This window comes from Cryptotermes secundus, unplaced genomic scaffold, assembly GCF_002891405.2.
Source record: "Cryptotermes secundus unplaced genomic scaffold, Csec_1.0 scaffold621, whole genome shotgun sequence".
In the NCBI taxonomy this organism is placed as follows: domain Eukaryota; kingdom Metazoa; phylum Arthropoda; class Insecta; order Blattodea; family Kalotermitidae; genus Cryptotermes; species Cryptotermes secundus.
The window spans coordinates 953879-980898 of record NW_019727103.1 but is presented as its reverse complement, the minus strand read 5'-3'; the positions used below and the strand labels follow the sequence as shown (position 1 = coordinate 980898).

The 27020-nt window shown below is 38.1% G+C and overlaps 2 protein-coding genes across 4 annotated transcripts in view; one reads left to right on the top strand and one right to left on the bottom strand.

Annotated features, from left to right (window-relative positions):
• The window catches only part of LOC111864457 (putative defense protein Hdd11), a 21602-nt gene extending 7518 nt beyond the window's left edge, over nt 1–14084 (top strand). The window contains exons 2-5 of one of the 3 annotated variants that reach the window (XM_023851712.2): nt 383–715; nt 1748–1839; nt 6106–6177; nt 13367–14084. In XM_023851712.2, coding sequence (XP_023707480.1) covers nt 386–715; nt 1748–1839; nt 6106–6175 — 492 coding nt within the window. In that variant the 5' untranslated portion in view covers nt 383–385 and the 3' untranslated portion in view covers nt 6176–6177; nt 13367–14084. Of the gene's footprint in view, nt 1–382; nt 716–1747; nt 1840–6105; nt 6178–7750; nt 8661–13366 lie in introns of those variants that run through there. The other 2 variants (XM_023851711.2, XM_023851713.2) reach the window with 2 other exon arrangements.
• LOC111864456 (transcription elongation factor S-II) lies at nt 13689–27020 on the bottom strand. Its single transcript, XM_023851710.2, has 6 exons — nt 26838–27020; nt 22644–22821; nt 21446–21652; nt 20344–20552; nt 18114–18260; nt 13689–14841 (listed from the first exon to the last, which is right to left on the bottom strand). Exons 1-6 carry the CDS (start codon nt 26904–26906, stop codon nt 14761–14763), a joined length of 891 nt encoding a protein of 296 aa, XP_023707478.1. The 5' UTR covers nt 26907–27020; the 3' UTR covers nt 13689–14760.

Here is a 27020-nt window from a genome sequence, read left to right as displayed (position 1 = left end):
AATTGTAATTTGACTCACTGCAATATAGTACCTGTACTGGTGAGTATGTGTCAGCATTTATATCTAACAAACTCCGTGATTTTAGTCCGCAAGCGAAGTATGCCGACCGAGCGACCGCTACTTGTCGGCGAAGTTTGGTGCCAACATTTGCGGATAGAGAGTGTCGCGTGGTCAGCGCAACGAATCCCCACGGCCGTTAATTTCGGTTTTCTAAACCGGACAGCATTTATATCCACAACTGAATATTAATCAATACCAAGAGAGGCTGTGAGATTAGAAAAAATTATTTTGAAAATGTGCATATATCATTCTCGTTTATGAAATGCGTCTTTAAGAATATTACCAAGTGACAGATATTTATCATTTTGATGCGCTGTTTCAGGGCATGATGACTACGCCATACGGACTGTGTGTCTTACTGATTATCACAATTCCTGCACACATTACTGCTTTCAAAGATGGAGCTCCGGACAGTGTATGTGACTCCATGACGCCAGAGCACCACTCTACTCCTCAAACTAAACCATCACCATACACAATCACTCCAAGCAAGTTAAAAATCAAGGCTGGTGAATCTCTACAAGTGACCCTGTCTGGAACTGACAACACCAAGTTCAGAGGATACTTTATTCAGGCCCGTGTCGGCAACACTCCTATTGGAAAATTTGAGAAGGGACCAGAAATCAATTTAGTCAACTGTGGAAGTGGTGTAGGGGTAAGAGTATCATGCCAATCAAGTCAGTTTCCAAGTCTGCTAGTGTATTTGGTGCCATTGTAACAGATCTGTCTATAAGTAGTTAAGTTTTCTGCTACCAGTCATTGTTACATCAATTCTCTGTAGTAGATTCAGATTTCAGAAACATACACAGCATACTATTTTGTGGAGAGCAAACTTATGATCTTTCTGCTAAAGGAACTGTCAGCACAACAGTTATAGTTATCCTTTTCCTTTAAGAAAAGAGACATATAAGGGCAGCCTCCAAAATATCATACATCTTGACAAGTCTAAAGAAAGCAGTCCCATGTCTTTCATGTTATTTAAGAGGACTTGGGAAAAAATTTCAGAGTAACAAATGAAATGGTACCTACTGTCCCCATCATCATACTTAAGTGCTCTGACTCTTGTACCCCCTTTGTTTATTAGGGTGATCAAATAAGGGAGTATCAGATGGATAGGTTAAGTAGGTAACATATGATGGAGAGATGAGAAATGAATGCAAGAGTTTTGTCAAGAAACCTGAAGAAACCACTTGGGATATGTAGGCATACATGACAGAATAATTTCAAGAGATATCTTAAGTAAATAGGTTGTGAGGGTGTGAACTAGATTCAAATAGCTCAGGATATAGTCCAATTGTGGACTACTGTGAATACAGTAAGGACATTCTTTGTTCCACAAATAGCAGGAATTTCTTGACCAGCTTACTATTTGCTTCTGAAGAAGTAATAATCGGTTTGATGGTTCTACTTATGCTCATCCCATGGTAACAGCTGTACTTTGTACTAAATATAACGGCATTGTTGGTACTAATTCTGATGCCAATGTTAGTTCATGTTCTCCATTACATAACTCCTACTGAAGACAATCTGAGAGAGAAAGTGTTTCACAAAGAAAATATTCTGAATAAGTAACCATCATTTCGCTTCATGTGCAGTCAGTATTTCAAGCTTTGATAGTCAGGCCTATTGACTACATTATATACATAAGTTATGAAATGTCCTATATTAACATTATTTCTATGTTTAGTCTGCAGCCACTCACACTGATAACAAAGACAAAAACTCTATTACACTCAAATGGACGGCTCCTGAAGGTCTCACAGAAAGTGTTCGTTTCCGGTAAGTCCTATAAGAGAAGGCATGCATCTACTGAAGGTGTAGGAAGCTTTGATACTACCCGGGGCCTGACTAACACAGTTTCATAAAGTGTGGATCCATTTAAATTCTAACAATTTGATTCCTGACTTGATGTTTCTAAAAGAAACCATACTCATTCTATTATAGGAAAAAAGGTGCATCATCATCGGTTAGTGACGCAGATTGTTATGTCATTAGAAATTTACTAGTGTGTATTTTCAACATACTTTCAGTATTCACATGCTGTTAGGAAATTCTGACACAATTGCACTACACGTCTCATCCATAAGTTTGCCTACACAATATACGAGGTATGCTCGTGTAGAGCTCAACAGGCTTCAATTGTAACATGGTTTCATGATACAGACAGAATTATTGTGGGATCTGTATATAACTATATAATCTTTTATATTCGTTCCTTGTTCTTTATATCACAGTCTTCTTGAAATCCCAAAATACAAACCAACTGGTTTCCACACATTTGGAAAATGAACGGTATACAGCAAAACTACGTTATAGCACGACTCACTTTACCACGGGTCTAGTCATGTCTCCCAAAATAATTCCATTTAGTTTCTTTGTAAGCATCGTTTCAAATTTTACTGCGACCTTTTCTTCGTAAACAACTTTGTTCAAATGAGTGGGTAATGTGACCTTGCATGTGATCGGTGATTTGCTAAGGACAGATACACTGATGCTTCTCTATGTTGGTGATGGAACTACCGTGCCCAAGCCAAGGTACTTAAAGATGCGTTTCTAAAGGCTTCTGGGAGAATGTTAATGCAACTCTTTCTCTTGCTTTCTTCATACAATTATATTATATTTTCTATTTTAAGGGTATTATTATGTTCATAGAAAGGAAAATGTATACAATTAACGAAAAGTTGGGCACAATCAACAAATTGAAACATGGTGATTCAATAGCTAGTTTACTCCAGGAATTTGGTTTTCCTGAAGGTATTTAATTTGATGAAAGAAGAAGACAAACTACAATTATCTGTTGATCAAGTGGATGACAAAATCGGCTTTGATAGGCAATAGCCAGATATAGTGAAGATGACAAATGTCTGTGTACATGGTTTGTACAGAAATGTACTGAAGGTATACTAATATTGGGACCACTTCCTTAAGCGTAGGCGGTTAAATTTCACAAGCAAATCGGCAGTACTGATGAATTTAATGCATATAATGATTGGTTATTCAGATGGAAAATTTGTTATGGGGTAATGCAAATCAGCATAGAAGAATCTTTATTCCAATGACAGTGCAGTTTTGTGAGACTTTCCATAAGATGATCTATGAGCATGAATACAATGAAGAGGAATTATACAGTTGTGACGAAACTGCTTTCTACTATAGAATGCGTCAAATCAAGTCTTTGGATATTATTAATAAGTATGAAAACCAGCAAAGAAAGGGTGCCTTTATGTTGGAGCAAGTGCAAGAAAGACAAGAACAAATAACTTCAACTTGTATGAAAAGCACAGTGGTCTTCTGGAGACAGCAAGTAGCTGCACTATTGCCTCTCAAGTGTAGAAAGGAAAGTAGTGTGCACATACAGTAGCTTGATACACGATTACTCCAAAAATATTGCACAGGAAGTTTCCACAAGATGCTTAAACCAACACTGTTACGTAGTCAGCTGAAATCACCAAGAAGTATTCTCATTATTCATACACAAGCACTAGGATATGAATGATCTCAAGTGGGGTTGTTTGCGACTTCTGTAAACAGCACAAGCACTTTCAGAAACAATACATGCAAAGCCTACATGCTTGTCCATGAGACATGCAAGTTATGTTCTTTAAATGGTTATTTATGTGATACTCATATGATATGTCTGGTTGCAGATGTGCAGTACATAGAATGCGATTCTGGTGAGTAAGGTAGTCTACACTATACAACCCATTATTCAACATAAAGAATTTTGCTCATCATCATAGAACCATTTCTCACATTTAATATTACACCTTAAATAATACAAGTAGAAATGGTATGAATGTATACAGACCAAGCTTACAGGATGCATCAGTAAAGGACCATGCATTCTGGTTGTTTACATTAGCAATAGACAAGGTGAGTGATGAGTATCAGGCTCCAGCTGCTCTACTGCTAAGAAAAGAGCCCTCTGTACCCATGAGACTGAATGATACATGAACTCTAGAAATAACTTGCGAAGAGAAAAATATTTTCCTCCTCTTAGGACTGACCAAGCTATCCTGGCTTATACAGATTAAGTAACAGGCCACCTACTGATGATGTATTAACTTCTATGATCAAGAAGCCTGAAAGAAGGCATGGATCAAGAAAGATATTTTGGTAGTTCATTTAAGTGACAGAGAGACTGGGGTCAGATTAAAGGATGGCATATTAGAAATTTTTTCCTTTACATGTTCACTATAAATAATATGTCCATCAAGCCTCCTAACTATAATGTTACTGGGGGACTATATCTACAAACAAACGCAGCCCCAAGGAATGAAGACTACTGATACAGTTTTGGGTGGATAACCCGAAGAAATGAGATCAGTTGGAACATACAAGAATAAAAGGGAGGATATTAAAATGAATCTTGGAGAAACAGTTGGCAGCATGTGGGCTGAATTCACTTCGCTCAGGATAGGTGCCAGCATTGGGCTTTTGTGAACATGGCAATGAACATTTTGGCACCATAAGATGCATGGAATTTCTTGAGTAGGTGAGTGGCTATTAGCTTCTGAGAACTACTCTGTTCCAGACTTAGTTTGTTTGATAATGTAAAGAAACTGAAATGAATATTACCCATTAGCAAATAAATGTTCTAAAACAAAAACACACAACATAACCGAAGTATTGTAATTAGGGTTAGGATAAGAAAGTATCCATAACTAAAGGGGTACTTCTGCAAAGATAATTCATATTAAAAATTATGTGCATCTAATTACACTTTATCGCAAAGGTAGAAAAATGTATGCTAGTTGCCACTGACATATCTTAGAAGTCTGATGTCTTTTCATGAGTCTTTTGGCCTTGCATTACCTAATATAATCAAGGCTAACAGCCAGGATTCCCTTTCTTAGGGAATGTCTACCTTCTTAACTCAAGGCAATAATTTCTGCTAGAGATACATCTGTAAGTATTGAAACTAAACTTTGTGTATACATGAAAAGAGGCTAAGAGTCTAAGTGTTCCTATCAGATGTCACTATAGTTCTGCCATAGCCTTGCACTGCTGAATTTGAGAACCATGACTGGTCATCATATGCCATCTAACAGCCTATGAAAACGCCAAAAACTATTTATTTCATAATGTGGTGCTGTTAGATCATCAATAGGGCCTAGAATATTAAAAAAAAGGGGTGTATCTGAATATAGTTTGCAGAATTGCTATGACTGAAATGTAAAACTGTCAATGCGGACATTACAGATTTTTTGTCGCTTCCAGTTAATATGTTCTTTATAAAAATGGTCAGCATTGTGTCCCATTATATAAAAGTAAAGCTATCTCTGTACCAGAGCGTGAAGGCCCATATGGTTGTGAGACGTTGAGGGTCCCACATTATCTAGACAATCGACTCAAAGATGGCGGTAAGGTTGTCAGCCTTATGCGCCGGCCGCGCTTTACTCCCCAGGAAAATTATTTAATTAATTCCTGGTACTCATTTCTGTTAGAGGCTGAGTGAACCCCAGGACCATAGTGTGGCTGGAAGGATTAGGTCAACTGAAAAAATTCAATGACCTCATCGGGACCTGAACCCGCGACCTTCCGGCTTGTAGCATAGCCCCTCAACCAACTATGCTACCGCTGTGTCCCATTATATACAGGACCAAAAGAAAAACTCTCATTTTTGTCCCGTACATTATTTACAGTGTTCTGAAACCAAAACATTTTAAGCAGCAAATGTGACCAGCACTCAACCTGTAGGTTACCAAATTATAAATTTATGCAATAATATACATGTAACGTAAACTGGTTACTGAGAGTGAGAAAAAATTTCACTGCCAACCCCAAACATCTATTTTCAGTTTGTCAAGAATCTTCTGTACCAACCATAAATACACTCACATTACACTATGTCAGCATTTGAAGTGTAGATGCTTCAAAACTGTGGTTCTGAAAATGTTAATGCTTATATCCGACTGTCATGTTAGTGCTGAAATTATAAGTTTGGAACTTTTCTTAATACAACATTCTGGGAATTAATTAATGTGTGGCTTTAATCCCATAAATTGAATCAGGACTATTAAATTCTTTGTTTAATTCTTTCAGTACCACTTTTGTCCAAACTGGACCTGTATACTGGGTTGGTCAAGAATCTCAGCCCATCACTGTAACATAAGGGTAAGTATTACTTAAAATCATTGTCAAATACTGAGTATTCTAAGCCTGGATTACTAATTCTGAGTTTCTGAGCAGCATGTTGCTGTCATGAATACTGCTCAAAGGAAATATAACTGGCAAAGTAAACAAGTAATTCATTTTGTTGTTGTACATTCTCCAGAAGAGTTACCAGAATAAAAGTTGCATATTCTTCTATTGGCTGTTACCCTGCAATTTTAGATTAGGTGGCACTAGTCGTTTTCACCACTGATTACAAAATCAGGATGTCTGCAGTCGGGGTGGCCTCTAATAAGCATATATACATATCAGGTTAATGAATACAAGTTAACTGGTTCGAAAGAATGAGGGAACATAAGCAAACGGCATGGTGATCTCACAAGCTTACTTTCCCAGCATTCTTTAAAAAGCGGAAAAATGTCCCATATGCCTAATATATTGCCTAACCATTGTGCACGTGTTCTTCAAATCTGATTGGAGAACTTCCACTAAATACTGCTGAGAAACTCCAACTTTCAGCCATATATATCCATAATAATAAGGGGGTTACATATGGACATAAATGGACACTTCCATGAATCCCATAAATGATTTTGCAATCTTGCTGAAATTTGATATGGCAAAATTTCACTAAAAGCTGTTGGGCAATTAAATGACAAATTTCATAATGCAAAACCTATTTTTGCATTCCCTCCTAATGTTAGAAGTTAAGATGCATTCACCTAGTAACATCAGCTGACTCTTGCAATAAACTAAAAGAAAAATACTTGCACTGAAGTTGATGACCTCTTTCCAGACACCTTAAATAAGGGTTACACAAGAAAATATAAAATAAATTATGAATAGGATCAATGCTATCCCTCTACCATTATCAGTGGATGCACACAAGTTAGCCAATGGCCAGCTATGTACAGGTATCCTGCTACATAACTGATGCATGTATATGGAACCTGAATTTGTTAATACTAAAACTCCCTTAAAGAGGCCGGTATAGCAGTCAGTATAGCAACGAGCTCAATGGCTGTAGGGTCAAGAGTTTTTGTTCTGGTAGGGACAAGGTTTTTCTCCTCTCTACATCATCGAAACCAGTTCTGTGCCCACCCAGCCTCGTACCAAATGGGTACCGGGGATTCTTTCCTTGTAGGTAAAGTTGTAGGCACGTCAAACTGACTATTCACCTCCAACTAGTGTCAGGGTCATGAATATATGCATCTATACATCTACTCCCCCATATGTCTTCATGGTGTGGTGCTTAATGACAAATTAACATCAATAGTTTCTTAAAAAAATTAGTTTTGGTGGAATTTGTTTTACATTTTATTTAAAAAATTTAATATTTATGCCAAGTTTCCATAAGGATGAGTTTTTGATCAATATTGTGAATATTTATGGCCATGTTCTACAGTTTCCATAAAGGTGAAATCCCATAACCTGAACATCTGCACTAAATTTCCAAGGCCATAACACTTCCAGTCAAGAAGAGGTCTGTCTTTATTATATAAAATTATTTAGGAAAGTGTTTTGTTTAACACCCTAACCTCACTAATCTGGTGATGCTTCCATATATTTCCAACACAACAATATTGGGACAGAACTTATTCATGAAGATAGCTACAGTAATATATGCCTGTTGTTGCAGAGTATATTTTTACCAAGACTACTGGGACCAAGAGAAGCAAGTCCAATAAGAAATATGTCATAAGGAATTGTATACTTCCACTTTACATACAACTTTTATATAATGCACTGCAAAGTTTTAATATAGTTATATTTTATGTATCAGAATAGACAACTTATAAATTCAGTTCATGGTATATTATATAACCATCCTCAATAGTGAAGAGTTCTGTCTTCTGGGATATAATTCTGTGCAGTATGATGAAAGTCAATGAATGCTTCAGAAGAACGTGTCTTCCCCATTTTCAGAACTGAAGAGCAAGCCAAACAAGAAACCAGCATGAAGCGGGCATCAAGATCGTGTGGGATGTGAAAACATGGGATTACTTAGAAGCATACTGGACCTTGGAAGCCAAACCATTAGTTTGCACTGATAATCCCACGTTTTTATAAGCTGTGTGTTCGGTTTGCTGCCTTCTTGCTTGGCTTACTCTTCAAGCTTGAAGATGGACGCAACATGTCGCTCCAAAACACTGACTGACTTTCAGCGGACTACATGGCGTTATATACCAGAAGACAGAACTCTTCACATCCACTGCTGTGAAAACCCCAAATCCTACATGCTTAATAGTATATGTAAGCATAACTGATAATCTTCTGCATGTCTTCATGTAGTTGTATCAGTTCAAAAGGAAGTCAGACAAACTATAATTTTACAATTCCTTGAAAATTAAAAATCAATGTTCTATAGAACTTGGAGATATGCTTTTGTTAACCACCTATAATTGTAATCTTGGGTATTTCATCATAATAAGAGAATACCAAACATTTGTATTTTCTCTAAGCAAATATATAGTAAACCTTTCCTTCTGAGTTATTCAGTTCATCATAACAGTAATAAAGTCATTTTAGTTTTAATTCATGTAAAAACTGGATCTCTCATGTACGAGATTGTACAGGTAAAACATTCTAAGTGGATAAATGGAAAATTCCTTTGGGTACAGCTGTTGGCTATTATGATGCTTATATGATGAGGCTTTCATAAAAAAAAAAAGATCCTTCATCATAACTTATAAATTCAGTTTGTAGGATGTCGCATACAGTTTTGCTGATAACACATACTCAAGATATGCATAGAAGAAAGGTGGGTTTCAAAGTGATGTAGCCTGGAAAATGTCAACAAATGAAAAGCACTTCAGGCATAAGGGGCTGAGGAAGAATCAACAATAAATTCTACCAACTCTACTTATAAACTACTGGAAAATGTTCATTCAGTGGGTGCAAGAATACCAGAGGCATATCAGTAGGGAATCGCTGTCATGAACCGAGGTCAGCTTTATTTTTACTGAAGCAGACTGACATAATTAACATGTATGAAAGTTGCACATTTAATTTCTATAACAAAGCCTTACTCAAAATACCGTATTAGGATAACCAGTTTAGGTTGCAGTACATATTTCACATCGATTTTCTGGGAAACATTTACCTATGGCTTCCTTCATTTATATTGACTACGTAACTATTCAAAAGCCACTTACATGTACACAGTCTGCTTAATTCTGAGAAGCACTATAGAGCAGTCACTAAGGTAACATGGCTTGCTACATCTATGGAGAACTTTCTTGAATTGTGGAGGGCCAGTCTCTCATCTTGGGGAAATACAGTGTAACCACAACAGAATAAATATGACTTAATAATCAGAACTTCATTATAACAACAAATTTTGTCAACACCAATAAATTTCTCTACTTTGCATACATGAAAAGATCTCACATAAAAGGAGAGCTTCTTCCAGCACTTTCATCATTGTGAGTGATTTATAAGCAGCCATAACTTTTTCTGTAGCATTTTGCTCCAACTGCACCTGCAGTTTTGCTTCCTGAATTATTTCAACCAGGTGGTATGTAAAGGTCTGTTAACTGTCTAAGCTCTCCCTTATCATGAAAATACAGTCTGCATTCCAGGATCTAAATGTCTGAGTATAGAATTCACTCAGCCCAAGCAGAAACACTTGGCACACATACATAAAGCTGTTCTAATTTGCAACTGAAAATATGGCTGACTCTTCAAAATACTACACAGCTGCAATAGGAGACAAGGCTTTGGGGACCACATCTAGCAAACCTGAAAGTTTCAAGCTCAAGGCCCAATGCCTGAATTTCAACCAATATGAAATGTGCATAACGTAACATCATCTTAAATTCACTTCAGCCCAGCAGCTTGTTTCAATGAGTACTGTCACTTGACTAATGAATGGGAATTGCAAGCATATCTGTGATTGTCCCACTTTAAGTTAAAAATTGTCTAATCCTAATTATGGCAATAAAATAGAAATGCTGAACCTCCATTATGGAAGATTTGAGGTTTACACGGCGGTGACTATGAAGAAAGCAGTCTTCTGGGATGTGGCACCATGTAGATGTGGTGTTAACCGACGTTCCTCCGAAATGTCTGTTAACACCACATCCCAGAAGACTGCTTTCTCCAATATCGAGTTTAAGTAACATGTCTCTATGAAGTCGGGCACCTGTCAAAGAGTGAAACTGGAAACAGATGGGTTGATTTCTCTGACGCTGTTCATCAGTTTCAGGAACAAAGATAAAATACAATCAGTTGTTCCATATGACAGAAAACCAGTCATACAAAACCAAATGCACAAAGCACAGAAGGTGTATTTTGAATCCATCCCTTTGATAGGTTTAACCAGAAATCATCAGCTGCAAATCTATTGATGGACCAATGGTCAAGACAAAAGCCACCCATTTTGTGGCTTTTAAAGATCAAGATCTTACAGTTTTACAAAGACTTTATCGTTTCAAAGAAGGGGGGTGGAGGTGAGGAAGGTGTAGTATAAACAAATAGGTTATTCTGCTGTGTTTACAACTGCCGCATAACATAGCTATATATGCACAAATGTCTCAAATTTAACTTCCTGCATTGAGGGTGCACAGCAAATATTTGGTGAACTTTTTTAAGTAAAGGATGGCTCCTCATAAGCAGTCGTGAGAAAAAGAGGTTATGTAGGTATGAAAAAATCTTTCATACTGCTACTGATGCTGAGAATACTGAATCTTTCCCCATTCATTTCTGAACCACTGAAAAATAATAAACACTGCTGTATCTACATTATTGTTTTTAAACTTATGCATATTGCGATGTATGTAACTAGAAGCTTGGACATGGGACTCATGATTATGTAGTTCCACTATTTTCAGATATTACAATGGGCATTTTAAGAGTAGGTTCTCGTTATATCAGCATTGTACAGCTCCTGGCTTCACTTCATGAAGTACATGCCAATTTTCTGCACTCCAATAGCAACTGTTCTGGCTTTTGACTCTTGTAAATTATACCAAATGAGAAATTGAAAATACAAAACACACAGTTTGGATTGAAAAATTCTTTGCCATCCATTTTTTGGAACTACCTTCAATACCACTTTCCTGTTTCACACATATTGCATACAACTGCAGTTTTGCAGACCATGACTTTTAACAGCTGTGTTGCAGTGTGAGCTGAGCTTTATGACATGCAAAACTGGAAAAAATCTAGGACAGTTGTCAAATGATTCTTTTGGATCGGCTTCCCAGAGAGTGTGAATACTGTCCGCTATTCCATATATTGCTACTTATAAAGGATTTCTCATATAACTTCCTCATAATGAATAATTTATGAAAACACTGCACAGGAAAAACTTTTGTTCAATCTTGTACAGTGTGTTCAATGATACAGGAAACCTGGCAGCAATGGAGAGCAGACACAACATTTCTCACAGATTTCTGCTGTAACTGTTGATAGCAGAATGAGTCATTAGTGCTGATAAATGCGTGCCATCTTGCACTTCAGTATGTCACATTAATAGTCAGTCTGTGTTGGTGTCAATAAGCAGTTGCCATTTATACTGGAATGAAGTTCACTATTGAACAGCATATGTTTATTGTCAAAACTTTTGCAAGGAAAAAACTTACAGAAAATGTATCCGTAAGTTTCATAAATATCCTGACTCTCCAGTTCCCATAAAGTTGGGTGTATCCAAGCTTGTGAAAAAAAGGGGGGCCACAGGTTCAGTGTGTGACATAAAAAACAATCAAAGAGTATTGTGCTGACTGAAGAAAAGGTTCGGGATGCTGAGGCGCGACTACAGATCAGTCCTCAAACATCGTTAAGACATTCAGCACAGAAAACTGGTTTCTCATTAGGATGTTTTCACAGCCACAAAATTAATCAAATTTCACCCATATAAAATAATAGTTGTGCATAAGCTGAAACAACAAGATTATGCAGCAAGAATTCGTTTTTGCAACTGGTTCCTGCAAAATGTGTACAATGGAATCGTGGATCCACAGCTTCTATTCATGACTGATGAAGCATGGTTTCACATTAGTGGCCATGTCAGTGCACAAAATGTAAGAATATGGAGCGATGAAAATCCTCATGCTATGCAGCAAATGCCATTACACAGTGAAATGTGGGCAGTGTGGTATGCTGTATGTCAGCGGCGAATCACTGGCCCCTTATTTTTTCCATGAAACTGTGAACTCTGACCGCTACATTAATGATATACTAAATCTGTTCTTCAATCAGCTGACTGCTGAAGAAAGACAATATGGGTATTTTCAGCAAGACACTGCTACAGCACATACGGCTAATGCATCCATGGTCGCAATACAGGAAGTGTTTCAAGACACAATAATCAACAGAGGACTGTGGCCTCCCAGATCCCCAGATCTCAGTTTTGTAATTTTTATCTTTGGTGAAACCTAAAGGGAAAAGTCTACAGTAATAATCCTTGCACTACTGAAGCTCTGCAGAATGAAATAACATTCGTAAAAGGTTCAATTACCGTGGACCAACTTCAGAAAGTGCTGCACAGTATTTTTATAAATGTGTGCATGTCCAGAAACTGATGTGAGGCAATCAGCGACATGACTGCACTCCCACTAGCAGGGAAGTGCACAGCAGTCACAGAAAAATGTTCCATCCACTCTGTGCTGCTGTCAGGTTTACTCTACGGCTGAACCCTCTGTACTTCACTCAATTACTGGACAAAATCACTAATATAATTGTATTAAATCAGCTACTAGAACACAATTATCTTCAGAAGCACAACAAATCACTGTGGTCGCGATGCAAGGGCCAAGAGAGCCCACCCCTTGTACATTTATTCATACATCTTCATCTGTAAGATTAAGTTACCACAGATTTATGTGGGAGAATAAACATTTCAAGGTGTAGTTACACAATAAAATAAACAGAGACCCTGGAATATCCATGAACAGGTTTGAATACCATTCCATCACGGCGCACAGTAACTTGTGCCAATGAACAATAGGTCTTATGATCTTACTAGTAATAGCCTATTTGTACTTCAGTTGTAAAGGAACTAGAAGTTTAAAGATTACAATATAAGGCTTAATAAAAATGTGTTATTACTGTGGACTGGGTAACAGAAATACCTGTGCCTCATGTTAAAAAAGTGCATTACACCATACATATACAATGTATAGTACAATCTTCTCAAAGAAGCACCAGGAACCACTGCATGCTAGTGATGACTTCTTGCATTTACTTTCAGAACATGGCACTGCTGACCCTTTGACTGCAAAGTCCCACCACAGAACTATCTGCTAGAAACATCAAAACTGCTCTGTGGTAAATGCATTTGCACAAAAGGACCCACAGTACTTTCTCAGATTACCTTCAAACAATTATTAAAGCCTATTCTCTTCTCTAAACAACAGTACATCACCATAGTTGACAGAAATGCTCTTTGGCTATTGTAGTTTCAATGTGAGTATGCTGAGCCAATCTAATCAGTTGAGAGCACATGAAGGGTAAATCAGAAGTCACAATTCCTAAGACTGCTGGTGTATTAAGTTCACAGATGCCATTCAGAATTCACTGTGGTCAGAAATGTACATTTATTTTGTAAGAACTGGAGCATTTCTATTACAACATTACAGCAAGAACGAGACATAATATACATATCAATAATGCTGACAATGATTATTAAAAAATGAGTCAATTAACCATGTTGAATTAACTGTGTTATTTTGTACTTACACATAATGATAATAAAAGTCTTGATTCTCACTGTAGAAATATAAATTTGTTTTGGGAATTACAAGCATTGATAAACAGGGACGAAATACGTTAGAATATCAGAGTCATGTAAGATGTACATGCAACGTCCTACAGGCAACAAAAATTAATATACCTAGTCATACAATTTTTGCAGCAAGGTGAGAATTCAGAGATCAAAATGTATATAATAATCTGGCAAGTATTTCTTTCAATATTACTGTATATGCAAAAAATGAGAATAAATTAACACTGACTGCTAACTGCAATAAACAGTTAAAACACAACCCACACAGATCAACTAATAGCAGTAGGCAAGTACAGACAAATTTATAACTCCAGTTGCAGCAAATTACCTTACAAATTCCTTCAGCTGTAAGTTAGTCCATCATAAAAACCAACCACCTTAAAATTTGAGGCGCTTTAAGTTGATTTTCCTTATTTGTACTTCATAAATTCCAAACTTACCAACACAAGTCAGTTACTCATATTTATTCATATTGCGGTCCTTTGAGTTATGACACCAGGCAGTCTGATAGGTAGGCACCAATAATTCAGAGCAGTATGTCGCCTCCATCTTTAAGGTAGAAAATTGAGGCAATATGTTCCTCCAAAACGATGGATCCACCTACCAGACTACAGAATGTCATAACCCAGAAAGCCACAATATGAATCATCACTATTATGAAAATCTTAGATCTCACATAATTGAGTTATTATGACACAGGACAGATTAAAACTGTACTAACATGTCCATAATTACAAAATTATATCAGTAAATACCATCAGATGGTCCTCCCAACACATTTCCAAGTAGCACACAAGCAAACAAACCAAAAAGATGTACTTTTGGGAGTTTCAGAAAACTAACAAGTTGTATGTGCAAACTTAGCAGAATTTCCATCTGTTACCACATTCGTTGCACATGACAAAAGTTGTCATAGGTTCATCAGCACTCCTTGTCTGAACCTGCAACAACATTCTGTGTTATATGAAGAGACAGGGTGTACAGGTATGGAATGAATTTGAACGGCTCTGAATAAGGTCCACCGGTGGGCCCTTGTGAGATGGTGATATATTCTAGAAGCATGAATGATGATGTGCAGTTTAAGAGTTTCACATGAAAATTATTTTATGACTTATGCCCCATAAAGATTACTAACACCCTAATATCTAAAACTGTGATACCGTCATATCCTCCATTTATTTGAGAGCTGTAAAGAAGCCTAGTTGTTCAGCCTTAGGTGCTAATCTCGGACATATCATGCAAATGTTCTGTTAAGCAGCCATGCTAAACAAGAGCAATCTTTCAAGATCTGTCAAAAAATTAAAATGATTCAAGAGGCAGAATACACTAGAAAATGCACAGCTGGTAGNGCTGAGCACTTTTTTCCTAACAGACAAATTGCTTGTAAGATTTGAGGCTTTCACGGCAGTGACTATGAAGAAAAAAGTCTTCTGGGATTTGGCACCGTGTATATGTGGTGTTAACCGACGTTTCGGAGGAACGTATCGCCCCCATCTTCAGGGTAGAAGAAAAAGTATAAGAAATCTGCAAGCGACAACACCGTGAGAAACGGTAAAGCAGATTTCTTATACTTTTTCTTCTACCCTGAAGATGGGGGCGATACGTTCCTCCGAAACGTCGGTTAACACCACATATACACGGTGCCAAATCCCAGAAGACTTTTTTCTTCATAGTCACTGCCGTGAAAGCCTCAAATCTTACAAGCAATTTGTCTGTTAGGAAAAAAGTGCTCAGCTGCAGAACATCATATCCTGTAAAGCACTGTCACATAGTATGTATGACTATAGATGGTGTTTTGATTGGTGAATGGATTTATTGACCACGTGCACACATGACTCAGAACTACAACCAATTACAGCACCACCGCTAATCTCCACAAATAACCACAGCACCCGCTGAGTCTTTTCCAGCATACTGTATCTTCACCAGCCATTCCTGGGCTACTGCTTCTTAGAGTGGAGATTCTTCAGCTTCCTGTGCTCAGGTTCTATCTTCTATCTTCAGGACTCTTCTCACTGTCATGTAATTCTGTCCCTTGCTTATATCATTAGAGCATGGACCATGTAGAAAACACCATTCTTTTATCATTGTGTTTGTGTCTGCTGCTGTAGACCAGAAATGGTCAAGGCACAGATCACAGAAAACACTGTTCTATTGCAGCATGAGTGTATGTTACGGGCGTTACCTAGCAATGGCCACTGTTTACAGAGTCACCACTCAGCAATGGGTCTATACGCCACACTGCTTTCTCCTTAAGGTTATTTGTCCCAAACTTCTTACAGGCATACTGTTATTTCTTCTCTTCTGAGGGCTGTGCTTCTAATGTCTGTGATAGGTCTCACCCTCCTTCCCGTGGCTGTTTTCAGAGTGATTACTCTCTGACTGCTCCCACTGCTCCCTCCTTAAGTCTGCTTGTCCCTAGCGGTTTGCTGATAAGGTGCCAGTCGGTGCAGGTGTACCATTAACATCCTCCTTTCCACAACGCACAACAGGATGCAAATGATAAAGTTCTCTCCTTCAGTCAGTGCAGGCAAAACTACTTAAGTGGCTGGTACTCCTACAGTTCCAGCTCCTACTTTGAATTCAGTGTCTTTTTACATTTCAGAGGGGGCCAACCCCTTAACAATGTTCAGTCCTTCATCCTATATTGTCAAATGGAAGTTCGAACTATTTGCTTCATGACCTCCAGCTCTATGGTCTTCCTGAAGATCCTGCCACATGTCCTCTCCTTTTTCAGACATACTTGCTTCTTTCTTATGGTTTTGCCAAATGTCTCTTCCTGAATGTCTGTCCTTTCTAGGACCCTGGTACAGCCTTGCCCTTGCCTTGTTCCTGATAACAGTGTTCCTCACACCATGCAGAAATGGAACAGCAGGTCAACTATCTGCAGATGGCAGCCAACTTCTTCTGGGACCCACCAAAGTCCTGGGTCCATTTCTTTGACTCACCATGGTGCCTTTCAACTAGATGCCAGTCCCTATGCCACTTCTTCAGTGCTCCAGCATTTTCCACTGTGGCGTCTTCCTCAGGAATCTCCTAATGCACCACTATGGACTTAAATTTATTCTGGATTTACCTCAAAATCTGTGGCCTCTGTCTTTCTTAGACAGGCCTCCATTTTCTCTAGCCAGGAGCCCATCATGGCCATCATCCTTTCGTGATGGGCATATAATTTCACCAGTATTTCTTCTTTCAGGTGTTGCTGGCTGGCTCTGACTTCTTCTCAGTTTGTTCTTATTTCAGCCTTCATTTTGGCCAGCATTTGTGCCACCACTTGTTCCATCTCCATGCTATGGTGGTATAATGATCCAGTGCAGTTTCCAATCCAACCACTCCTAACAACAGTTGTCACGTAGTATGTGTGGCTATAGATGGTGTCTGGATAGGCGAATGGATTTATTGACCATTTATACATATGACTCAGAACTACAACCAATTACAACACCACCGCTAATCTGCACAAATCACCACAGCACCTGCTGTGCCTTCACTGGCCATTCCTTGGCAACGGCTTCTAACAGTGGAGATTCTTCAGCTTCCTGTGCTCAGGTCATCTCTCACACAGAACTCTTCTCACTGTCAAATAACTCCGTCCCGTGCTTATAACGACTTGGCATGTGCCACATAGAAAACACTTTTTATATTGTTGCGTTTGCATCCACTGTCACAGGAAAGTGTTTAACGAGCCATTACCCAGAAACGGTCGTGGTGTGGACCACAGAAAACACTGTTCTTCTATTGGTCACTGTTTACGCTTAGCCACAGTGTGATGCCATAATAGTGGGAGTGGGGGGGGGGCACAAGTGAAAAGCCACCGCATTCAAATTTCAAGACACCATGCACTCTGTTAACTTATAACTGGTATGTACACTTTAACACTTCAACAGATTAATGTATTTTTTATGTTTACTTTTTAAAAAATGGAGAGCATGGCTTATTCAGGCACAAAGAATATCTCAGGAAATACAGTGATCCTTTTCATAATAAAACCGAAGTGTTTATCTAACTTTCATGATTGTATATATCATCACAGATTCATTGCTAAATACAATATACTGAACATGCATTTCTGTTACAAACACCAACAGTGATCCTAACTTTCAGACTGATTTTAACAACGGCACTAGAGCTATTAACAATCTGCAAGCTGGTGCATAATACATCATGCTGAATATAAAAATTATATCATGTAAGCTTCAAGATAGTCACTTGCCTGATTATATGTGCAATTCCTCTTCTTACATTTGCCACATTTGAGTAGGTCTGTTTTGGTGCCTTGAACAGTGGCTAATTGGGCATCATTTATGGCTTCCTTCAAAAATTTGTTTCGGAGGCTTTTCATCTCATCGCTGGCCATTTCCTGGAAATGTGTATAAACACAACTGCAACTATAACAAAACCTGGTCAAGAACAATAGTTAATACTATTGAAAACTGCNTATAATCAAATGGACTATTTCCACATCCTAGGATTTTTGCCTGTATGGATATATGGAAAATAAAGGAAATGAATGAACTACAGAAAGAGGGAAAGAAAGAAATGGAACCAAAGAACAAGAAAGGAAATGGGGATGAAAAAAGAACAGTATAAAGGAGAAGGAAAAGAGAGAGAGAGAGAGGAAAGCAGGTGTACACAAGTACTCTCTTCTAAGAACTTCCACTACTGCATTCACACTCAAAAACAGCTTCATATGATAAATCATATCCATATGCAACAACAACTGCACATGTGTATGCAAGATAGACAGGAGGGGACGGGAGAGAGGGCACACATCATCCTAATATCTTTCCATCCCGTGATCGATCCTATGGAACTTGGTACAGACATCATGCTACATGATGCTAACAAAATTTCATATATCATAGTTATCATCAAGAACACCAACATGGAAGATACATAAACATCTGTGGTAGGATCAACAATAAAGCCACTTAATATAGAATACACAAATGTCATTACTCAACCACTTTAAGAAACTGCAATTACTGCAGAATGAAAAACGACACCATGGTATTTGTGCAAAATCCATATTGAGCTTCTTAGTTTATAGCAACATCTGATGATCCCTTTCAGCTAAAATGTGAAGTTCTGTATAGATAACAATTTCCATGGAGTGGCAGCATCTTCAAGGAGCTGACAGTTACTCACTTGGTCAAAATTTTCAACCTTTTACAAAACCTGAATGTTTATTACCATGTTCATAAAATCCCACCACTACATTCTGTTCTGAACCAACTGAATCCAGGTAACATTTTCAGACCTTCCCATCTATGACTAGGTTTAACAAGTGAGCTCTTCACTCCAAACTATCTAACAAAAATGCTCCAAACATTTTTCACCAACCGACATCATGCTGTATATCCCATACATCTCACCCTCCTTGATTTCATCATCCTGATAACAGCAGGGCAAAAGAAAAATTTATAAAGCTACTTAATATTTGTCTCCATCCTCCTGTTAGTTCGTGAAGCTTAGGAAATTTGGTTGGATATGAATCACCAAGGTTCCTGCAAATTTTGTAAGAAATATTATTTGTACAATGAAAATTACACCCAGAATGATGGAGATAAATTCTGAAGTTAGCCTGGCTACCTCAGTGTAAAAGAAATCTGTAGTAGGGAAAAATATGCACAGAAACAGATCACTAAGTTCTATAATTATTACTATATAATTCTACTAGACTCTAAGGGAATTTTCTCTTCTCCATGTTGTCCAGACTGGCTCTGGGACCCACCCAGCTTCCTATACAATGGGTAATGGGGGATCTTTCCCTGGGGGTATAGCTGCCAGGGCGTGAAGCTGACCACTCACCTCTAACTAACAAGAAAATGTGGATCTATACAACCATTCCCCCATACATCTTCATAGCATACAACTTAATTAGTTAAGCACAGGGACAACTAGACTCTATATTGATGAGAGCATTAAAAGGAAAGTAGACATCATAAGGTAAAGATAAAATTGTCCCTGTGCGTAATTAAGTAGCATGCTATGAAGACACATGGGAGAGGAGTTATAGCTCCATACCTTCTTAGTTTCTTCATTAGATGGAGGTGAGCGGCCAGCTTCAGTCTCTGGCCACTTTGCTGATAGCATGCACCAAACAGGAGACTGGCTAGGCCTCAGGGCCAGTCTGGATGCAAGGGAGAAGAAATATGTCTGTCCCTGTCAGGAATCAAATCCCGAATTCCTGAAGTTCAGCCCATTGTCTAGCCACTACAGCGAGTGCTAGACTCGCTCTTAGATATTAAATTCATTCAAAACTTGTTAAATAAATGTTACCATCCAAAATCAGTAGAGATGCCCACAAGTTAACATGTTAACGCCATGTCACCAGTAATCAATACAATAAAAACACTTGCATGTCAATATATCAGTAACATTTCTACTCAGCTTAGGCCATGATGTATTCTCAAAATACCATCACTACATTTATTTCACACCTCTGCTGTCATGACAGCCAGTCTGCTAGCAGGAATAACACCAACGAGGAAGTTCATCCTCAAGCCAGGATTCTTTGTATCCTTTAGGTTGGCAACCCTGCTGCGCACTCTGTTCTTGTAACGCATGTCAGTATTTCGGAACTCTTGGTAAATGGCTTCTTCTAATTCTTCGGCCAGATCTTCAGGTGATGCACAGCCTTCTGGGATCTCTGAAACAATTAGTAGCAATGTACAAAATATATTGCACCAAATGCCTTCTGGTTGCTTGTGTCATAGGGAGACTCTATACATGGCATGGCGTTTTCAAGTCAATTGACTCATCAAGTACAATTTACCAGTGGCCTACATGCCCAGCACTAAAAGGGTTAAAGAAACAGGGCGTGAGGGCATGGACTTCATTCATCTAGCTTAGGACAGGGTGCTGCAGCAGGCTTTTGTGAACATGGTAATGAAACTTCAGGTTCCATAAAAAGCAGGACCAACTGATGTATCAGCCTCTAAGAAAGAATATAATCCATGTAGCTAGTTACAAGCAATCCTCATTATCTGACCATTCAAGATCCAAATAACTCATCCATTTGACTATTATCCATTACATCCATTCCTTGTTATGTGACCAGTTGCTCCCCAATTATTCAACTGACAGAACTGCTCCAATATGGTGAATGCCTAGAACAGACTGGTTTGTGAGGATGAATATTCACCCAGACCAGACACAGTTAATGTTAGTTACAGATCAGGTGGTGTTCTCTCCTTAAAGTTGATAACTCACATATAGAGAGCAAAGATGAAGAAAATTTTAGGTGAAAATAGTACAGCAAAATATTCATATAGGCTGTTCTGTATTTCATTTTCAATGCTCTCAACCAGCATTATTATTAAAGAAATCCCCAAGACTTGACTCCAAGATTCAATCACCAATTCAAGAAATGAATTCTGATTGAATCTAGGGGTATGCTGATAACTGAAAATCAGAGTAAAAGTTCACTATCTCAGCTTTGAATGGCAATTTAACAAACAAAATTTAGATAAGTTCTACACATACTGTTACAGTACTCCTTTAAGTTCTGGATCTGAATATGACTGCAAAATAGAAATATACCTCCATCTCCTCTCACTGCCGTAGACAGAAGTTCACGGCACTTAAGTCGAACAGCATCTGTAGTATTTGAAGAGACAGGTGGAAATGTTGTTGGCATTTTCTTTTCCTTCTCCTTGTCCTTCAATTCTAGTTCTCTGGGCTTCTCTTCCTTTTCCTTTGATTTCTTTGAGCTGCCTGCTGTGTCCTTGCTGTTGGGTGTATTTGGGCCTTACATGAAATGCAAATGTGAAAGACTTTAGAGAAACAGATAAGTGTGATCAATGCCAGTTACTTTAAAACTTTCTTTCAGTATTTAAAGGGGATCAAAGAAAACCTTTAATGCTGCACCCAATTCTTAAAACATCTACCTCAAATCAAAACAATCTATCTAAGAACTGCTGAAGAACACTTTAAAATTAGATACTCTAAAGGAGGTGGGCAGGGCACGTAGAACGAATGGGGGAGAAGAGGAATGCATATAGGATACTGTTGGGAAAGCCAGATGGAAAGAGCCCACTAGGAAGACCAAGGCGTAGGTGGGTGGACAATATTAAAATGGATCTTTGAGAGACAGGATGGGATGCTATAGATTGGATTGATCTGGCTCAGGATAGGGACCAGTGGAGGGCTCTTGTGAACATGGTACTGAAACCTTCAGGTTCCATTAAATGCTGGGAAATTCCTGAGTAGCTGCAGATTTGGCATCTCCTCAAGAAGGACTCAGCTCCATAAGTAAAGAGACATATACAAGCACAAGCACTCGCCATTACAACAGCACTGCAAAATGTATGGGAATAATTCCTGCCATTTGGAGTAAGTATTTTTTGATTCACAAAATAAAGGATGGCTGAAAGGGATTTATCTTGATTAAGCAATACTGAAAGACCTCAAAGCTCCACTGAATTAATACTATGACTTCAATGAAATGTAACAGGCACTTCATTATAAGCAGATCATCTTTTATTATTAGGATGGTGAAATCCTGGAGGCTATGGCATCTGAACATGAAGTAGAATGGTGGAGCTATTGAATGATACAGAAATTCAGTGAGAAATCCTGTTGAAATTAACCACTTTGAAAACTGAGGAAATGGGAGAACATTAAAATGCATGTTAGGGTCATATATTTTAAGGATAGAATATAAATATCGCTCCAGATGTCCAAAGGCAGTCTTTGACATGAGCCATAATAATACTCTGGACTGTGCTATAATGCCTACCTGAAAGAAACTTCTTCCAGTTTTTAATCAATGTTTTTGAGAGGCTTATCACTTCATCATCTGAACTGGATTTTCGAAGGGCATTAACTGTCATTCCAATCCTTGTTTTTGTAAGAACCTCCAAGTTGACAGGAAGTTTCTGCAGCACCTTCAGTAACTCCAGAGCCTGTTCCTGTCCCTGTACAGAGACAAAGACAAATGGAAGTCAACGAAAATATTAACAAGCGAAAGACTGCTGAAACAAAAAATGACAGCACAACTTGTGTTTCCATCCCATACTGCAAAAATGATTATACCAAAACACAAAGAGATGGGTAAGTAATGCACACATAAAACTGGATCTGTGTTTAGGCATCATGCTATGTAGAAAAATAGTGTTTTGAAGTAAAACCCATGCACTCAGCAATAAGTGGAAGAGTACTAACCAAATTCATGCTCTAGATACTGTACCCACACCCAGGAAGGAGTTCCTGGTACTCACTGAATATGAGCCAGGGTTGTCTCCAGCATTAGTGGAGACACAGTGAAGAACAGAAAAATCCCTATACCCACTGGCGGTCAAACCTAACTCATCCAACTCGAAGCATGTCACTATACTGACCGAGCCATTCCAGTCCAATGAAATGGCACTGTGACACAATAAATGCATACAGCATCTTGATAGGAAAGCTTCTCTGAGTGGGTTGGCAAATTAGAAGAGTTTTAGACTCAGGTCCTGGAAGTACTTGGTTAAAGCCTTCACTGCAGCACCGGCTATCCTGACTGAATTTCCTGTGTCCCTCTAAGCAAATGCAACAATATTACCTTGATTAGGCCATGACCACTTTCTTCAAAATCCTTTCCAATTAATCATTCATCAACCATCCTACCAGTCAATGCTTTGTAATCTGGATCCTGTCATTAAATAACCCACAAGATAGAAGCTTCAAAGGACGACTATTTGGGAGGACAATATTTAAAAGAAACTGTGAAGGTGTTAATGATGGGGCAAATACAGTGGGGAATTTTCAGATTGCATAAAATCATTTCACCACCACATGAGTATCATTTGCTAACATCTAATTCAATGTTTTTCTGCATACATCACTGGAAGTTCCCAGAACCTCAAAATGTATTACAAATTTTCAGCATGTTAAGCCAGAGTACGAGATTTGTACGGTGCAGGTGCTATTTTCCTGTACTTAAATGTGTCTAGTTTGTCGCCCTGCACGAGTTTTTGAGTACATGTACACTGTAGTTGAACATGCTTAAACAGAGTCGAGCGTCTTCAGAATCCTCATGTGACATCAGCCCCAGTCATTATTTCTGAATGTGTATTTATGTGTTTATAATCCTGATCAAGGAGTATCAGTGACAAAGTTCTGAACTTCTTCCTTGTTGACTGATGATATAAGCTGAGAGGACGTGACAGACTATACATGTTAATGTGTTGTGTTGTTTCTTCGTTCTTCTGTAGCCTAAACAGAAATGTCAACATTCACTAACACCCTCTGCAAGTCTGAATTCCTTAGCCAGATGAGACACTCTACATCTAAAATAAATATAACATTTCCTTCCATATACCATACAGATCTACCTCTGTCAATGGTTGAGTTACTTACGTACTAAGCACGCACCTCAAAAATGCTTTAACAAATCCTTTAACCCTAAGGTAAAAAGCTAGTCTTAGAAAAACTGATAGTTATACAGATGGTCTTTTTAAAGAACCTGAAAGTTCATTACTGTGTTCCCAAAAGCTAACCACTGGACTGCATCCTGAGCCTAATGAACTGGGCCCATATCCTCACACACTTAATTTCTTTAACATTCTTTTTAACATTATCCTCCCATCTTACCTTCACGATTTCCAGTTCAAATTCTGTATGCATCTCTTATGTCTCTCATGTGTGCTACAGGTCCTGCCCAGCTCATCCTCCTTGAGCACTCTAATAATATTTGACAAAGGGTATAAATTATGAATCTCATTGTTATATTATTCTCTCCATTCTCCAGTTATTGATGTTCTCTTAAGTTCAAATTCTCTCCTCAGCAACGCGTTCTTCAACAGCTTCAATCTACTATGTTCCCACAATGTGACAGACCAAGTTTCATACACATACAAAACAACAGCTAAATTCAAGTCTCTTGTATTTTAATCTTTACATTTTTGACAGAAGACAGGAAGATGGGATACTCTGAACTGAATATCTAATTTAGTCTGCTTTTAAATTTTTCATGGATCTTCTCTAGATTTGTTGTCATTTCCCAAACACCACACAAACTTAAAATTAAAGAAGTCACAGCTTCAATTATTCCAAATGAACAGAGCCCTTTTTAAAAGAAGCTATGAGTGCCAAAGCCCTGAAAGCACACAGTTTCATCATTGGCTGGTCAGTATATTTTAAGTTGCCTTTCTTGTTTGGGGCTGGGGGCATGCTGTAGCATAGTTGGTTGAGGCACTATGCTATAAGTGCTATAAGCCGGAAGGTCGTGGGTTCAAGACCTGATGATGTCATTGGATTTTTTCAATTGACCTAATCCTTCCAGCCACACTATGGCCCTGGGGTCAACTCAGCCTCTAACAGAAATCAGTATCATGAATATTCTTGGGGGTAAAGGGCGGCAGGTGGTAAGGCTGACAACCTTACCGCTATTTATGAGCCGATTGTCTAGAAAATGCGGGAACCTCAACATCTCACAAACCTATGGGCCTGGGCCTCCACAGCCTGTTACAGGGATACCTTTACTTTACTGTGGGGGGTGGGCATGATCTATCACCTGGCTTCATGAGCCACTTTGCAACGGACCAGTGCTTTCACTTCTCCTCAACAAAATACTTTCATTCATTCATGCAGCATTATCAACAAAATGCATTTTTTGGTTGTCCCATTTACAAACTTTATATCAGTCACATAAATTTAAGTCCACATTTACAATCTATCAGCCAGTTTCTTACATATTCTTTGACGTCAATCACACTATTTACAACTGTAGCTGATGAAAAGTTTAGAACATCTGTTCTCATATCTAAACAAGTTCTTATATTTTCCCAATACATCAAAATTCTGTGACTGGTTAAGTTCAGATGTGTTAGGAAACTGTCAATCAATGCTGTGGTTAAAGTTCTGAATATGCACCCAATATACACTAAACACCACTAAGGCTGATGAATATGTGGGGGAGCTGGTCAAGCGGTGAAGAGGAATTACATGAAAATATTGAAATTTAACTACTCTTTTACATTATGGTTATAGTAATTCTAGTAAAATGATACAAGGATATCTTCTAGCAATTTAGTTGTAATTAGGGGTGTGAGATAATGGAGTGCAGGTATATGATATTAACCTCACTGCATGAAAAGAATCTTAAACTCTATACTGGTTTTCTGCCATTAGCAGAAAGGATAAAATCCTTCTAAGGCAGTGTGGTTAACAATTACACCAAACATTATCACAAGCAGTAATATTTTATAACAGTAAAATTTTACACTAGAAAAAATGTATTTTAAACTAATCTGATGTGATAAAGATCAGAAAATATTAGTTTGCCTTATTCCATATCCTCCTTACTAACACCGGTACGAATCTATACATATCAAACATGTTACTGGCGACACTTACCGCATCTCAATGTTCTTTTGGGAACACTGTCTTAGGTAGAGTGAAGATATGTACTACAAAGTAAAAAGAACTAAAATGTATTACATAATTTTAAACGCGAGAGAACATTATTTTTTCCCCTCGGATACGACAGGGTTCTGACGATTGTGTACAATACTCAGAATTACTGGTTTTTCGAACTTTATCCATCGATGACGAAAGTCCGAAAAGCCAGTAATTCTGAATTAAGTCTAATACAGTTTGGAGGGAAAAAGAGTGTAGGGTGCTAGGCTGATATAGCGCACTTATAAACTAATTACGGAACATATTTTGCACTGACGCAAAATAATATCCAAAATCACACACATTTCAGGGCCTCAAACGCGGTAAATACATTCCGCCAAAACACAACCTTGAAATGCCGCTTAGGAAAAATACAGCTTATTCGCATATAACTATCAAACTTTCTGGTGTATTTATTAATGTAGTGTTCTATTTACTTGTGAAATATAATTAACTACTCCACAACCTACGAAATGAATAAAATTAAAGTACGGCCTTAAGTGTGAAAACGTCATGCCTCCCTCATATTAAAATGCAAGCTACTGAAACCCACAGTTCCATCTCCAGATGACATTTTATTCAACTTCTTTTGAATTCTCATTACTTCCTCTTCGACACTCATGTTTAATTAGGGGTATATAATGCAAAAACAAACGTTAATGCTTAATTTCTTCGCCAGCAATCCACAAAGACTCTATCACTCTCAGACCTCTCTCCACCATATGCAACTACATGT